Genomic DNA, 13,913 nt, shown 5'->3' with positions numbered 1-13,913 from the left:
TTTGTATACCTAAATACCTACCTAGGTAATATGCATACCTAGTATACCTCATCCAACAAAAGAACCGACCCGGAACCCCTGCCAACAACAAACGAAACAAATAAAGCCCAGCCAATAAAGTTTCCCCGCCCAAAAAGATACCAAAATATATCAGATTCACTATCATTTTTGGGTCCGAGGTCAACAATAAAAGATTGGGAGCTTCACTTCTGGGAGGAAAAATAAAAGAAAAGAAGATAGGATAAGTAAAGTAAAAGATTTCAGTTTCTAAAACTGAGAATCGAAATCGATCTTTCTTCCCTCATCTCTCGTCTGAAAAATTTCTATCCTGCTGTTTTCTTCACAGCTTCAACAACTGAAAGAGCAACAGCTTTAACTCGTCGCATCGAATACAAACACGCGTGCGCAACGGGTTTATCCAAGATGTGTAAGTTACTCTGAATTCATTCTAGCATCTTCCTTTGAATCGATCTTTGCTTGCGTTGCAATTCAAACCTTTGCACCTTCTTCTCTTCCTACCCATTTCCTCTCTGCAAACCCCACCTGCGTCTTATACCAATCGAGCCTGATAAAACAAGAATCAAACTAACAATTCAACTCAAATTTGACAGCGTACCCAATGGTTGTTCTTCCCAGCAGCAGCGGGTACCGTCCCAATAAGGGCGTCAAACGTGAACATGATCCCGACCAAATTCACGATATCAGTTCCAAAAGTCCAAATGCAAATGGCACTTCAAACAATCACACACACCAGCATAAGAAAAAAAAGAGTCACCATCCTCAAAACCAGGCCGAACAAAGCGGAGGCGGAAAGAAGAGAAAGAAGTCTAAGCACAAGTCTTCTCAATCACAGCAACAAGACACATTAATGAGTGGAGGCTTAGGAGATATGAGCGTGGAGTTGGGAGAGCCGATCTTATCACCTCCTGACGATTCTCAAGATTTGACACCCAAAGTTGCTACAGCTATGGAAGTAAAGCATGCGAAAATGAACAAAGATGGAGGCGGTGGCAAAAAGAAGAAAAATAAGACGAAGAAGAACAGGACCGTACATTTTGAAGAACCTAGTAGTAACTATCGCCCACCGCACGTTGTTGATGAGGAAGAGGAGGCAGAAATCGAGAGATTCGAGATGAATCGTGATACAGCTGCGCGCGAAACATCTAACTTACCCGTTCGATCTCACAGCCCAATCTTACCACCAACATCCAGTCCAATTCTTCCTCCTACCCGACCAAAAAGATCCTTGAGCCATGGTCCACCACCTCCTATTCTCCCACAGGCTTCTCCAAGTCGGATGAATCCACTGTATGTTCCTCCCACAATCTCGACTCCGATCTTACCTCCAGCTTCACCTTTCAGAAGAAGACGTGGGTCAACTGATAATGCCTTTTCTCAACCGCCACCAACCTTCTCAACAGAAGCTTCCAGTCCACAGACTACTCAATCAACACGTGCCAAACCAACATCCGCCAAATCAGCCGCACCTAAATCTAAGGATGACGAATGGGAGTTTAGCACTGGAAAATTCGAGCAATGATCGGTGATCCAATGGAAAAGGACGCCCAAAGAGAGGAGAGTAAGTTGCATTCACCGATTTCCCATCTCGGTATCTCAATTATTGCTAATTCCTTTCTGCCCACTTAGACGTTGCATTTTCATCCAACTACATCCAATCCCCAATGCGACAAGCTCAAGGTATTAATTTAGGAGGCGTCAACTTCAACATTTGGCACATTAAAAACCGTGAAACCTTTATCTTCAAGAGTAAAAGCACTGTAATACAAGTCTGCTCTGTAGCTCAAGGTAGCATATGGGTATTCCTCGGAATCGAGAAGTTTCGCATATCGAAAGGTGGGATGTGGCGTATTAGAGAAGGAGAGATCTGCTCGGCCAAAAACCAAGATGGTCATGAGTGTGTCTTGCACATCACCTCAATTCCAAGTGCTTCTACATTGGTAAATCAGTGAAGGAAGTTGAAAGGAGATATCTGAAATTTCTCGCGAATTGGAGTTACACTTTGATGCACTTGCATTTGCAGTACATGAAACGGGGGTTTTCATTTAGAGAAGGCCTGGATTTTTTTTGGCGAATGCAGCAGGAAACCAATGATTTTTTATTGCACTCGCAGTCATGAAAGGGGGCATTATTTGTTTAAGAGGGTTGAAGCTCCGCATTAGGGAATTATATACATACCATGCTTTTCGCAAGTACTCCTCCACCAGAATCCTGCAAGGCAGAAAAAGCTTTCCCGAATCTATCTTGAGTCAGCCCATTCAGAAGATTATCTGCGGACTGAATGTGTTCGTGAAAAGAGAGTGCTCCCGTGTTGACCCCTGCAACCTAGAATGTCTCACCAACTACGGACCCGTATTCTCGTGGCGTTCACTAGTTTAACTGACAGCTGAAAGATTCCCCACCAAAAGCCCCCAAAACTTCCCAATCAGATTAATCCCCATCCCGCAAAGTGATCCTTTCAGGCTTAAACATTGAGAAGCTGGAGGAACCTTAACTTTATTCAGACGTTAGGCTTGAAATGGTACTTATTTTAAGTATGGTAGAAATTGGCTGCATAAATTGAGCCTCAACGTCCATCAATATCACGAGCTGATTTGATCAATTTTCTTTTGTGCTGTACAATAGGCAGTAGGATAGTAGGGGTTTTGTGCCGTTGAGAGTTTATTTGAATGTTCCTTCCCCTCTGAACACAATGCGTAAATTGTAGATCTTGAATGCCAGTCGCCCAAATCGTTCGTAGTGATTAAGTTTTGGTAGCACAAAATGATTTTTTCGTTGTTTCTGGTGGGCTCGAGTCTTTTGCCAGCAATTTTGGCGAAGGCGCTTCCCTGGACACCAGCAGTTCAAACGTCTACTGCAAACAATCGAGCACCGGTGCAAGGAGGGTGGAGTCCCAGTCCAACAGCAGCTCCGAACAATGCTCTGAAGGTGCTGGATCTATTGAAACGTCAAACAACTGCGAATAACACTTGCGGATATTACAATGGCATTCAATGTTAGTACTTCAACAGTCAACTTCGCATGCAAAAAGACAGATATAAACTAACAACATGAAGCGGAACCTTATACTTGTTCTGGAGCAGGCTACTGTGCCCATAATTCATATTCTGCTGTCGGATGCTGTACCGGAGATATCAATTCTTGCGATATATTCACCGCTTGCATTGACTACTCCTCGTCCTCGGCGCTTTGTGCTCTAGCAGACGGGTTAACAGGATGCTGCAACGATTCCGATTTTCCTTATTGTGCAACTTTCCTCTGGAATAACCCTCAAAGAAGCATGTATCGCTGCGTAACGTCTCCGGCATTTTATCTCATGTCTGACTACCCAGTCACTGGTACTGCTTCAACGACTGTCGCGTCTTCTGTCACTTTATCTCGAAGTGTCGCCTCAGTAGCGAGCAGCATTCAAAGTGGAGATGATGCTCAGGATGTAAGCAGCGCTTCTCGAAGTTCAGTGACCTCTGCAGGTTCGCGTAGCTCAGCATCTTCATCGTCACTAGCAACTCCATTCGCAGGCTCAACAACTCAAAAGAAATCCGGAGTTCCACTAGGAGCTATTATCGGTGGAGCTGTTGGAGGTGTGGCAGTAATTGCGCTTTTGATTTTTGCCATCGCTTTCTTTGTCAGGAGGAAGAAATCAAATCCCTCACCACCACAGCCTCCACCTCAAGTCTCAACAACCCTCCCTGATAACCCATATCACGGACCACCGCCAAATTCACCACCGCCCTTCTACGATAATCGTACCAGTATTGCAAAACCGGCTTATCCTGTACAACATACAACTGAATTGGCGAATACTGTGTATATTCCTCCTGCTATACCGGAGTATTATCAGCCACCGAAAGATGACGTCCCTGTTTCACCCGACTCCAACACACACAGATTTTCAAATAGTCAAATATATAGCGATCCAGGCCATCAATACTCCGAGCTGGACGCAACTGCTCTGAATCCTTTGAATGGGAATAGAGTGGAGTTAGGTAGTGAGCCGGGGAAACCAAGTCATGGAACAGAAACCAGTCCTACAAGATGAGAATGTTCAAATTATGATGATGATTCCGATCACAATTCTCCGAGAAGATTTTGGCCATTTATCAGATTCACAAGATGTTCGTGAGGAACATTTCATATGGAGTATGAGAGGTATCTCTTGCGAGGTGAGATGGAAATGTTGTATATGATAAGATTTTCCGATTTGCTCATAGAGTGTTTTTTAGAATATATCTAATATAGTTTATATAAATTAATGTTCAACTTGAGCCTTTTGCTAGTATATACTAGGTAGGTATGTTTTGGTGCTTCGACAAGATGATGTGGTTTATTTGTGAAAACTTGCCTTGGACGGGGCTCCAGTCGTAATATACCGGAAATCGATTCAATCCCTCTCGTGATATGGACGACAAAGAATATCTTGATTTGAAGTTGTGACAACAGCCAGGTGTTGATTTGACATCTTATAGAGTCTCTGCTATCACTTTGCACGATTTTCAAGGTGTCTGAGAATTAATAAGAGTGTTACATAACTTTCTGAGAGCACGGACCATCAACCAAAAACGACATTACAGTGAAGAAGCTTCATAAAAACCAAGCAAAATGACATTCATACATTGTACACTTTGATATACAGACAACGTGGAACAGATTTGATTCCATCAAGTGAACGAGATCGTGATCTTACATTGATCTCACGCGAAGTATCGTTCATCAAAGATAAGTTCCATAGCGAGATCACAGACATGCCCACCCCACTATCGTGGATCTGTGATGCGATACTGCATTTTCGGTTGTCGCCCTTCGTCAGGTTTGTTCGATATCAGGTATAACATTCATTTACTGTTGTAGATTGACATATTGGGAAACTACGAATACTCAATATTGCTGTGAGCTACTTTTGATCGTCACTTCCTTATTCAACTACTAGGTAATTCTTTCCCTCATCGGCCCGAAATTCTAGCAATTTCTTCCTTTTCTGAAAAATCCCGTTCTACCAAGATTCAATCTTTAGAAAACAATCCTTAAGTATCAGTCCCATCATTATCCGTCCCGTCAAGTATTAGTTCTATCATTCATCAGCCTACCAAGTATTGGTCCTATCGAGAAACATTCCTATCAAATTACTTGCCAATCATCCATACACACATCTCACAAAAATGCCTGAAATATTACGAGTTGGAATTATAGGGTTAGGGGAGATTGCACAGGTATTGTCATCTAGGAACGTCTGCAGCAAACGCAACTAACTCTCAAATACAGGTCTCACATATCACAGTCCTGAACAACCTATCCGACTATTTCACCATCACATACCTCTGTGACCCCTCTGAAGCTGCTCTGGAGCATTGTTCAAAAAAAGTTGCTGGGAACACCCCCAAAATAACCACAGATGCGGCACAGCTTTGTTCGTCTTCCGATGTCGATGTGGTTCTGATAACAAGCGCACACGGTTTCCATGCGTCCCAGGCCATACTTGCCCTACATAATGATAAATACACCCTAGTAGAAAAGCCATTGTGCTTATGTTTCCGAGATATTGAGCAGCTTGAAGAAGCCGAAAAGGGATCGGCAGGCAAGATCTTTGTTGGGTACCAAAGGCGCTACGCCCAGGCATTCGTTGATGCCGTAAAGGAAGTAGGTGGCCTGGGCAAGATCCAATATGCCCGTGTCAGAGATATCATCGGACACAACAGCAATTTCGTTGATCAATCGGCGACATTCCCTAAAAAATTCTCAGATTACAGGCAGGCGGATTCCGAAGCTATGTCAGCGGTTCTGAATGAGCAGATCATCCACGCCCTTGGGAAAGAGTATGGGATGGACGTAACTCCTGCGGCTAAGGAGTTTTTCGGATTCTTTTCAATGTAATATCCCCACACAACTTCAGATTTCATCAGTCACTTACTGATTTTCTAGTCTCGCTACTCATGATTTGAGTGCAATGAGAGAAATACTTGGTGGAATGCCTCAAAAAGTGCTAGGATCATCTCTAAGCTTACCATTTTGGACAGTATTATTCCAATTTGATGGCTTTGCTGTAACATATGAGTCGGGTGTTCATGGCGTCCCAACATTTGACGCACACCTAGAGGTATATTCGGAGGACAAGATCGTTCGGGTCAATTACGATAGTGGATATATCAAAGGGCTTCCCGTCACGATGACAATCAGGGAAAGAATTGGCGAATCGGGATACCAGGAAAGAACTGTGAGGAAAACGTATGAGGATCCATATACTTTGGAATTTTTAGATTTCCATGATTGTGTTATCAATGGAAAGACCCCTAAGACAAGTGTACAAGACGCGAAGCAAGATTTGGATCTTTTCAAGATGATCCTTCAATCCTCAAATTCCCTACAATAGAATACATACCTAGGTAGAACAATAAAACCCGACGTTTTCAAGAAGTCAAAGCGCAACAAGGTTTTCATCATCTACACCCAAGTTCATGGAGTCTTCTTTACCTTGCAAACAACGCCTTTGGAAATTTCAATGGTTTGATCCTTACCGAATGATGTTTGGTAAAGTTGCCTGCTACATACTGTTCTACATCTCATCTTGACTAACGCTGCTTCTGACCAATTTTTCAATACCGCTGTTTGTAGGATTCGTCTTTCGGGTCCGATTGAGCCTAGAATTCTCCCGTCCTCAACTATAATATATTAATTATCACAACTAGTGTGTGATACTGTTCGCTAAAATGATTTAATTCCCAGACAATTTGTTCCCGTTTCAGCACCTCATCGCTTGTCAACGTTCTTCCCTGAAACATGCCTTCAAACATTCGTCTTTAGGTCGTTCATGATGGAAACCAGTTTCGCTATTTGAACCACTTTTGGTAAAAACAGTTTTATACCTGGGACAGGAACTTCGTTTGTCTGTAATGAATCTTCTATATAGATTTTCGAACGAACTACATAGCCACAAGTGATTTAATAGAAACGACAAAGTTTGCTCATGTTTCGTCGTAGTGTAGATATTCGCCACGATTGGGCTTCATGATTGGGTATAACATGATCTTTGAATACTCCAAGGTACATGTCAGCTCTAGATCATATTGAACGGCAAGCCGCAAACCTTGTGAGATTGCAATCCTTCGACTTCTTGGCAAGCACATTGTGAATGTGCTTTGGTTGGTCCGGAAAAGCTGCAAAGTTTGTTTGTATTACTCGAGGTCTATAATACATCATGTACACGATAGAGGAATAAGTCATCCGGATATGCCAACGAGTATCCGCATCCTGTCTACTCGAGTAAATCATCAACGGAAAATATTCCCCCCGCATTAATGTGGGGACCTATTGGAATGGTTAGGGTTACCCCATGATCGTCTGCCGTGAAACTCTCATTTCTATGCTTGGCAATAATCTTCTCGTTCCACACACAAGTCATTTCATGTTTTCGTGAAAATGCGCACGGCTTTGTGATCTAGATTGAGCCCAAGTAGCGAGTTTGTGGTAAACAGAATAAAGTTTCATTTTTCATACGTGCATCATGGATAATGGATATCGTTTGCAGACGGGGACAGTTAGTCGCACAGACTCAATCTCAACACCAACCTTGTGTGAGGACTTCTCTTAAAAGTTCGGAGTAGGAAGGCGTTCGTTAAGAATGGAAAGGGAACTTGGGGTGGTTTAGATTATGAAAAGAGTTCTTCTCCCCATATTTTGTGACATATCGCCAATGTTGACATCTTACCCTGGCTCGTCGAATGCAAGTTTACTTTGCTGGTAATGTCTTCAGTAAGTCGAGCTTCATTCATTGCAATCTTCCTGTGAAGGCTAGTGCCCCTTTAAGTTCTTAATCCAACTTGCGTAGTAGCTGTCAGGATCAACCAGAAGAAGCGTGTTCTATAGCTTCGTTGTATAATGAAATACTAACGGAACATCAGGGCGATGAATTGAATGATACAAGAGTACATTTACTACTCGTAGGAACGATACTTCCAACAGCTTTGGGTACGACATTTGTGGCCGGACGTCTCTATACTCGGGGAGTCATCACTAGAAACTGGGGATGGGATGACTTTTGCATTGTTATAGCATGGGTACGATACTTCATTACACTATAAGGTCACTTTACTGTTGATCCTCTCTAATAACTGGAACAGATCCTTACCATCCTCGTCGCAGTCAACAATGCACTCTTCTGTAGCTATGGCGGCGGCCGTCATGTTGAACTCCAGACCCCGTCAGACATAGAGCCCTTCTTCATCCTCGCTTTCGTGTCTCGAATCCTCTACCAAGTATCTCTTATGACGGTAAGAGTTGCCATCTGTCTGGTCTATTCACGAATCTTCCAAGATCGACTGAGTAGAATCATCGTATACAGTCTATTGGCTTTCCAAATTGTATCAACGATTCCTCTTACGTTGATTGTCATTTTCCAATGCGATCCAATCGTTTCGCAGTGGGACCTCAGCGTGGAACAAGTTCGTTGTATTGATCCCTTGCCGGGAATCATTGCCTTTACCACTTGTAGTGTCTTCAGCGATGTGGCGCTTATTCTTTTTGTTGTGCCAAGAGTTTGTATGTATTATCTTCCTTACCCTCCTGTATTTTTCAATCGAGAAGAACGGTTTTTAACGATGCCAAAAAGTACCCCTCAAAATCAACAAACGTCAAAAGGCAACACTAGTCGCGATCGTCAGTTTCGGTATCCTCGTCATCATCGCCTCGATCATTCGCTTCATTCGCTCTAAGCCCATTTTTACCAGTAGAGATTATACGTGGGATCTGTGGGAAATCACAACGTGGTCGAGTATTGAACTTAATACTGCATTGTTCTGTGTTAGTGCGCCGTGTCTAAGACCGCTGGTGAGGAAAATGGTGCCCGATATTACGTGGTTGAAAAGTGCGGCGACTGCGAGTAGGAGTCAGGCAACGACAGTTGGAAGGAGAAGAAAGAGCTCGGCTGTGGGTTTGCAGGGGAATAGCGGGAATGTGAAGATAGGAGGAGAAGAGATGCCGCAAAATGATTTTAGAATGGCGTCGAGATTCACGGTGGGTGGATCACTGAGTTCTCTCAATAATGATCGACCTGGAATGGGAAGGAAAGAAAGGAGCAGAGGAAGAGGCAGAGAGGAATGGGAAATGAGTGTACTTGGTTCGCGAAAGGGGTCGAGAGCTGTAGTGGACGAGGAAGATTGGATTGGTCTTGTTGATGATGGGACAGATGAAGAGGAGAGAATTAGGGACAGGGTGCGGGAGTTGAGCGGCGTTCCGGTTGTGGGAGTTGGGACGTAGACTAGTACAAAGGGGTACTAATTCTTTGAGGTGGTTTGAATGGCGCAATTGTGGATAGATAAAGGGACGGCTGGATGCCAGGATACTTCGTGGAACTCGAAGCAAGGCGTTTATTATATATACCAACTATACCATTTTTTTTTTGGAAACGGAAAGGACTAAAAAGGGAAAGCAAGGGGGCGGGAAAGATCCGAAGAGAAGATACTTCCAGCTATGAATCTGGATTTTGAATTACCAAAAATTGACTAAGAAAATAGGCTCATAATTCATTACTGTGGCACTTATACCTATGACTTATCGTCTTACACTGCGTGGATCCTTGTCAATGCATGCGAATTCTGAGACTATTCTTCATCAAATGATTCTCTACAATACACAAAGTTGATTACAGAAATATGGAGCTTATCCAAGAACATAGATTTCGTCAATATCTCAATGGTCGATAATTCAAATATCTATCCCAGACAAATGGTTTCATTACCTGAACGCCGTCGCTTAATGCATACATTATTGACCTAGGTACCTTGTCCCCATCCGTTTCCTTCGTTTCTTGATGATGTACAATTGATACGAAGATATTACCTTCTGCCCCCTCTACCCGCTGGAGCGCCTCCCATCCCGGGCATTCCAGGCATTCCAGGCATACCGCCGCCACCCATCATTTTCTAAAGACAAGTTAGCAAGGTATCAATACTGAGGATAAACTAGAGGATATACCATCAGACTAGACATATCAGGCATACCACCGGGCATGCCTCCAGCACCACCACCACCGAGCATTTTCTATAACGATTGTTAGCGGTGATTTGACATCAAAATGGTTAGCAGGACATACCATCATGCTACTCAAATCTGGCATTCCACCGCCTCCACCGCCTCCCATCGAAGCGAGTCTCTTTTGCATGGCGGCCATTTGTTGTTGTTTGTTTGCACCTCCCATTGCACCTTGTGCTTTTTGCATATTCTTCATACTTCCACCCATTGTCTTTGCCATACCAGCCATCATCTTGTGTTGAGTTAATAAGTCCTCTATTTCCCTTACACTTGTACCACTGCCGCAAGCTATCCTCGTCATTCTAGTGGGTTGTTCGAGGAATATTTTTCCGTCTGAATCGAGTTCTTTGGCCGTCATAGAATCACAAATGTAAATCATACGTTTGAGTTTCATGGCACCATCCTCATCGTCCATTCCTTGCATCATATTTCCCATACCCGGAATCATACCAGCCATCTTCGAAAGAGGTCCCATCTTCATTATATTAGATAATTGATCGCGAAGATCACGAACTGTAAAAATACCCTCCACGATGTGCTTCATGGTGTCCTTTTGATCTAACTTCAAAGACTGAACATGCTCCATAAGTCCTTGCATATCTCCCATACCCAGTAGTTTGGAAACAAATTGTGTGGGTGCGAATTTTTCTAAATCAAGCATATGTTCTCCGGTTCCGATAAATATGATAGGTGTATGTGTTGCTGCAACTGCAGAGATTGCACCACCTCCGCTTGCATGCCCATCGGTTTTCGTGATAATAATGGCTCCAAAGTCAGCAGTCTCTTTGAAGGCCTTACTTTGTGCCTCAGCTTGCTGTCCTATACTGGCATCCATTACCATTACAGTTTGGTCGGGCTTCACAGCTGTTTGAATATCCACCATTTCTTGAAACAGAGCATCTTCTTGTCGATGTCTTCCACTGGTGTCCACAATAATAATCTCGAATTTCTCCTTCTTAAATTTATCCACACCCTCCTTCGCCACAACTGCTGGATCCGTTTGTGTGAGAGAACCGTAATATGGAATTTTAGCCTTTGTAGCGTTTTGTTTCAACTGATCGAAAGCACCTGCACGGAAGGTATCCGCGCAAACCAAACAAGCCTTGAACCCCCTTGATTGATACCATCTTGCCAATTTTGTACACGTCGTAGTCTTTCCAGCTCCCTGCAATCCAACAAACATGATAATATTCGCTTTGCCCTTCTTTGGCTTGAAAGGTTCGGCATGAGGATCGACAAGCTTGACTAGTTCATCATATACAGCCTTTTGAATGACTTTCTTCTTGTTGACAGCTGGGGCAAGCTCTTTAAAGTTCACGGAGGCTTTGATGGATTTTCGTAGGTTTCCCACTAACTTTACATTTACATCGGCCTCGAGCAATGCAGAACAAATCTCCTTGATCATGCCATCGAATGCCTAATTGATATTAGTAGGAGGAACGTTGAGAGATCTTGACAATTGTCCTTGACACTGACCTTTTCATCCAAATTGCTAGATCTTGTGAGATCTGTAACTGCAGCATTTATGCGCCGACCTAAATCTTGAAGAACCATGATTGTAATAGTTTATGCGACAGCTTTATTGACAGACTTCAATGTATGGCCCCAGATGAGATGGATGCATTTAATGATTTAATGTGGCTCGAAGGTGTGGGACAAATAAAAGCGCGGGGAATTTAGTGTACCGAAAGGTTTATCCGTTCTCCGAAAAATCCAAAAATTTCCTGGTTACGATAAGATTTAATTTTCCTATCAACTATTGTTCAAAGTGAAATAACTATCAATTCAATCACAACAACAACAATGGCAGGAAATGTTTCGAAGAAGCGTAAGGTGGAGGATGGAATGAAAGGAAAAACCGGTAGACCTACCAAGAAATTCAAGAAACAAACATACTACGAATCCTCATCCGACGAAGAAGAATCCGCAACAACTCAAGATTTTCAAGCAGTCAATTTACAAGATTCAGACGAAGAGGAGGAGGGACCCAATGATGCAATCACAGGCACTTTATCAGACGAGGATGATGAGCCAGATCTCAATGCCGCAGATAACGAGTTGGAAGAAGAAGTCACCGATGCCTCAAATTCCGATTCAGAAAATTCAGATGACGATTCGGACACAAATTCAAACCCAAATTTAATAAAGGCACGAAAGCGCAATGACCCAGAGGCATTTGCTACATCTATGTCCAAGATTTTGGGATCCAAGTTATCGGCGAGTAAAAGAAATGATCCAGTTTTGTCGAGAAGTCAGACGGCAATAGAAGCTAGCAAGGAAATGACGGATTTGGCCTTAGAAAAGAAGGCAAAGCATAAGATGAGGGAGGAGAAGAAGGCTGCAATGGAAAAAGGAAGAGTCAAGGATGTTTTAGGTGCTAGTACGGCATTTGATGCGAGCAATGGTTATGGAAATGGAGAAAATGTCCCAAGTGTACAGGCCACGATGGAATTGGAAAAGCGGTTGAGGAAAACTGCTCAAAGAGGTGTTGTCAAGCTCTTTAATGCTGTCAGAGCAGCCCAAGTTAAGGGAGAGGAGGCAGCCAAGGAAGCGAGACAAAAAGGAGTTGTAGGACAGGGAAGGAGAGAGGAGAAAATAAACGAGATGAGTAAGAAAGGATTTTTGGATTTGATTGCAGGTGGAGGTGGATTGAGAAAAGGAGAGATCGAAGAGGCCTGAAAAAGGATGGAATATGTTCTAATTACGTTTGGCATGGTATGGCGTTAGAGGTGGGATTTTACCCCTCATGAGGGTTTCGTTAAAGCAAAGTACCTAAGTATCCACCAACTCCTTGTCCATCATTGATATAGAGTATATGTACAAAGGACAGATACCCTTTTTAATATGTCCAACCTACAACCCAAATGCAATGCTTCCCTACACCATTATTTAGGGATAATGTCTCAAACCATTCGTGACCGTACATGTGATGAGGTTATGTCGCTCATCCACATCAACTCTTATTACTGAAATCGCTGGCTTGGAGATTTCGTGTCATAGAAGGAAGCCTTACGCGCAACCCATCCAACTCTTTTGACATCACAATTTGACAACCCAATCTTGATGTTTCCCTCAAGCCGAACGCTAAATCCAACATATCATTCTCATCATCATCCGGCTCGTTCATTTTATCGTAGAATGCTTCATCTTCGACTATAACATGGCATGTTGAACATGAGCAAGATCCTCCACATGCGCCTATAATGATTATCAGTTTATGGTCCAAGGATAATTGTCTTCTTAACCAACCTTCCATTTCCAAGTCATTGGCCTGTGCAATATCCAAAAGATTGTCTCCTGCCGATACCTCAAAAGTATGTTCATCTCCCTCCTTATCGAAGAATGTAACATGTAAGCTGCAAATCAATTAGCATTGGTATAAAAATAAATATTGACAAGTGAAAAAACCTACCCTTCCCCAGGCTTTGGGGGCGTTACATGCCCATGTAAAGCTTTTGATGTAGCTGAGAATTCTCGACGGGCAGCTGTAGATCTCCTGTTCTGTCTGATCTCGCACATCTGCTTCGTGCTGGGTCGCGACCCTGATATCGAGAAGGGACATAACAGAGCGGGCGCTGCGGGGGGTCTGCAGGAAAATCGAATAGGACTATCGGCCACTGTCGCAAACTCTCTTCGTAGAGATTGAGTTGTGGTTCTGCGAATGCCTGCAAAGGCTCGGCTTGTACTTCGAACTGCAGACATCTCGTCTTTATCGTGATTGTTGTGAAGAATGGGTGGGGTTGAGGAAGTGAGGAAGGTCCGGAGTTGAGGGTGGATAGATATGTAAGTGAGATGGATGTAGACTTCTTTTGCCCGAAGTAAATGTTTGATTTTTCAGATGCTTGTTGAAACTTCTTGACACTTTTAAGAATTGA

General features: G+C 43.2%; 8 protein-coding genes across 8 annotated transcripts; 6 read left to right on the top strand and 2 right to left on the bottom strand.

The window, feature by feature from the left end:
- Positions 1-619: 619 nt before the first annotated feature.
- Positions 620-1,540, top strand: Bfra_010842 (putative ribosomal protein l27 protein; the record flags this gene model as incomplete). Its single annotated transcript, XM_037341174.1, has 1 exon — positions 620-1,540. One exon carries the CDS (start codon positions 620-622, stop codon positions 1,538-1,540), a length of 921 nt encoding a protein of 306 aa, XP_037188593.1.
- Positions 1,541-1,551: 11 nt separating this feature from the next.
- Bfra_010841 (putative ribosomal protein l27 protein) lies at positions 1,552-1,970 on the top strand (the record flags this gene model as incomplete). The annotated part of the gene is made up of 2 exons (XM_037341173.1): positions 1,552-1,579; positions 1,648-1,970. 2 exons carry the CDS (start codon positions 1,552-1,554, stop codon positions 1,968-1,970), a joined length of 351 nt encoding a protein of 116 aa, XP_037188592.1.
- Positions 1,971-2,781: 811 nt separating this feature from the next.
- Bfra_010840 (uncharacterized protein) lies at positions 2,782-4,057 on the top strand (the record flags this gene model as incomplete). The annotated part of the gene is made up of 2 exons (XM_037341172.1): positions 2,782-3,013; positions 3,075-4,057. The coding sequence occupies 2 exons, from the start codon at positions 2,782-2,784 to the stop codon at positions 4,055-4,057; spliced, it is 1,215 nt and encodes a 404-aa protein (XP_037188591.1).
- A 1,117-nt stretch (positions 4,058-5,174) lies between these two features.
- Bfra_010839 (putative nad binding rossmann fold oxidoreductase protein) lies at positions 5,175-6,382 on the top strand (the record flags this gene model as incomplete). The annotated part of the gene is made up of 3 exons (XM_037341171.1): positions 5,175-5,225; positions 5,278-5,882; positions 5,935-6,382. 3 exons carry the CDS (start codon positions 5,175-5,177, stop codon positions 6,380-6,382), a joined length of 1,104 nt encoding a protein of 367 aa, XP_037188590.1.
- A 1,370-nt stretch (positions 6,383-7,752) lies between these two features.
- Bfra_010838 (putative integral membrane protein) lies at positions 7,753-9,264 on the top strand (the record flags this gene model as incomplete). Its single annotated transcript, XM_037341170.1, has 4 exons — positions 7,753-7,761; positions 7,911-8,066; positions 8,130-8,547; positions 8,618-9,264. 4 exons carry the CDS (start codon positions 7,753-7,755, stop codon positions 9,262-9,264), a joined length of 1,230 nt encoding a protein of 409 aa, XP_037188589.1.
- Positions 9,265-9,842: 578 nt separating this feature from the next.
- On the bottom strand, positions 9,843-11,592 carry Bfra_010837 (putative signal recognition particle 54 kda protein; the record flags this gene model as incomplete). The annotated part of the gene is made up of 4 exons (XM_037341169.1): positions 9,843-9,929; positions 9,982-10,047; positions 10,100-11,455; positions 11,515-11,592. 4 exons carry the CDS (start codon positions 11,590-11,592, stop codon positions 9,843-9,845), a joined length of 1,587 nt encoding a protein of 528 aa, XP_037188588.1.
- Positions 11,593-11,841: 249 nt separating this feature from the next.
- On the top strand, positions 11,842-12,717 carry Bfra_010836 (putative rrna processing protein rrp15 protein; the record flags this gene model as incomplete). The annotated part of the gene is made up of 1 exon (XM_037341168.1): positions 11,842-12,717. One exon carries the CDS (start codon positions 11,842-11,844, stop codon positions 12,715-12,717), a length of 876 nt encoding a protein of 291 aa, XP_037188587.1.
- Positions 12,718-12,991: 274 nt separating this feature from the next.
- Bfra_010835 (putative 2fe-2s iron-sulfur cluster binding domain-containing protein) lies at positions 12,992-13,740 on the bottom strand (the record flags this gene model as incomplete). The annotated part of the gene is made up of 3 exons (XM_037341167.1): positions 12,992-13,236; positions 13,288-13,394; positions 13,451-13,740. The coding sequence occupies 3 exons, from the start codon at positions 13,738-13,740 to the stop codon at positions 12,992-12,994; spliced, it is 642 nt and encodes a 213-aa protein (XP_037188586.1).
- Positions 13,741-13,913: the final 173 nt, after the last annotated feature.

This window comes from Botrytis fragariae (assembly GCF_013461495.1).
Source record: "Botrytis fragariae strain BVB16 chromosome Unknown tig00000223, whole genome shotgun sequence".
NCBI lineage: Eukaryota > Fungi > Ascomycota > Leotiomycetes > Helotiales > Sclerotiniaceae > Botrytis > Botrytis fragariae.
Note: the sequence above shows the minus strand (reverse complement) of the source record. Positions and strands in the feature narration are given on the sequence as shown.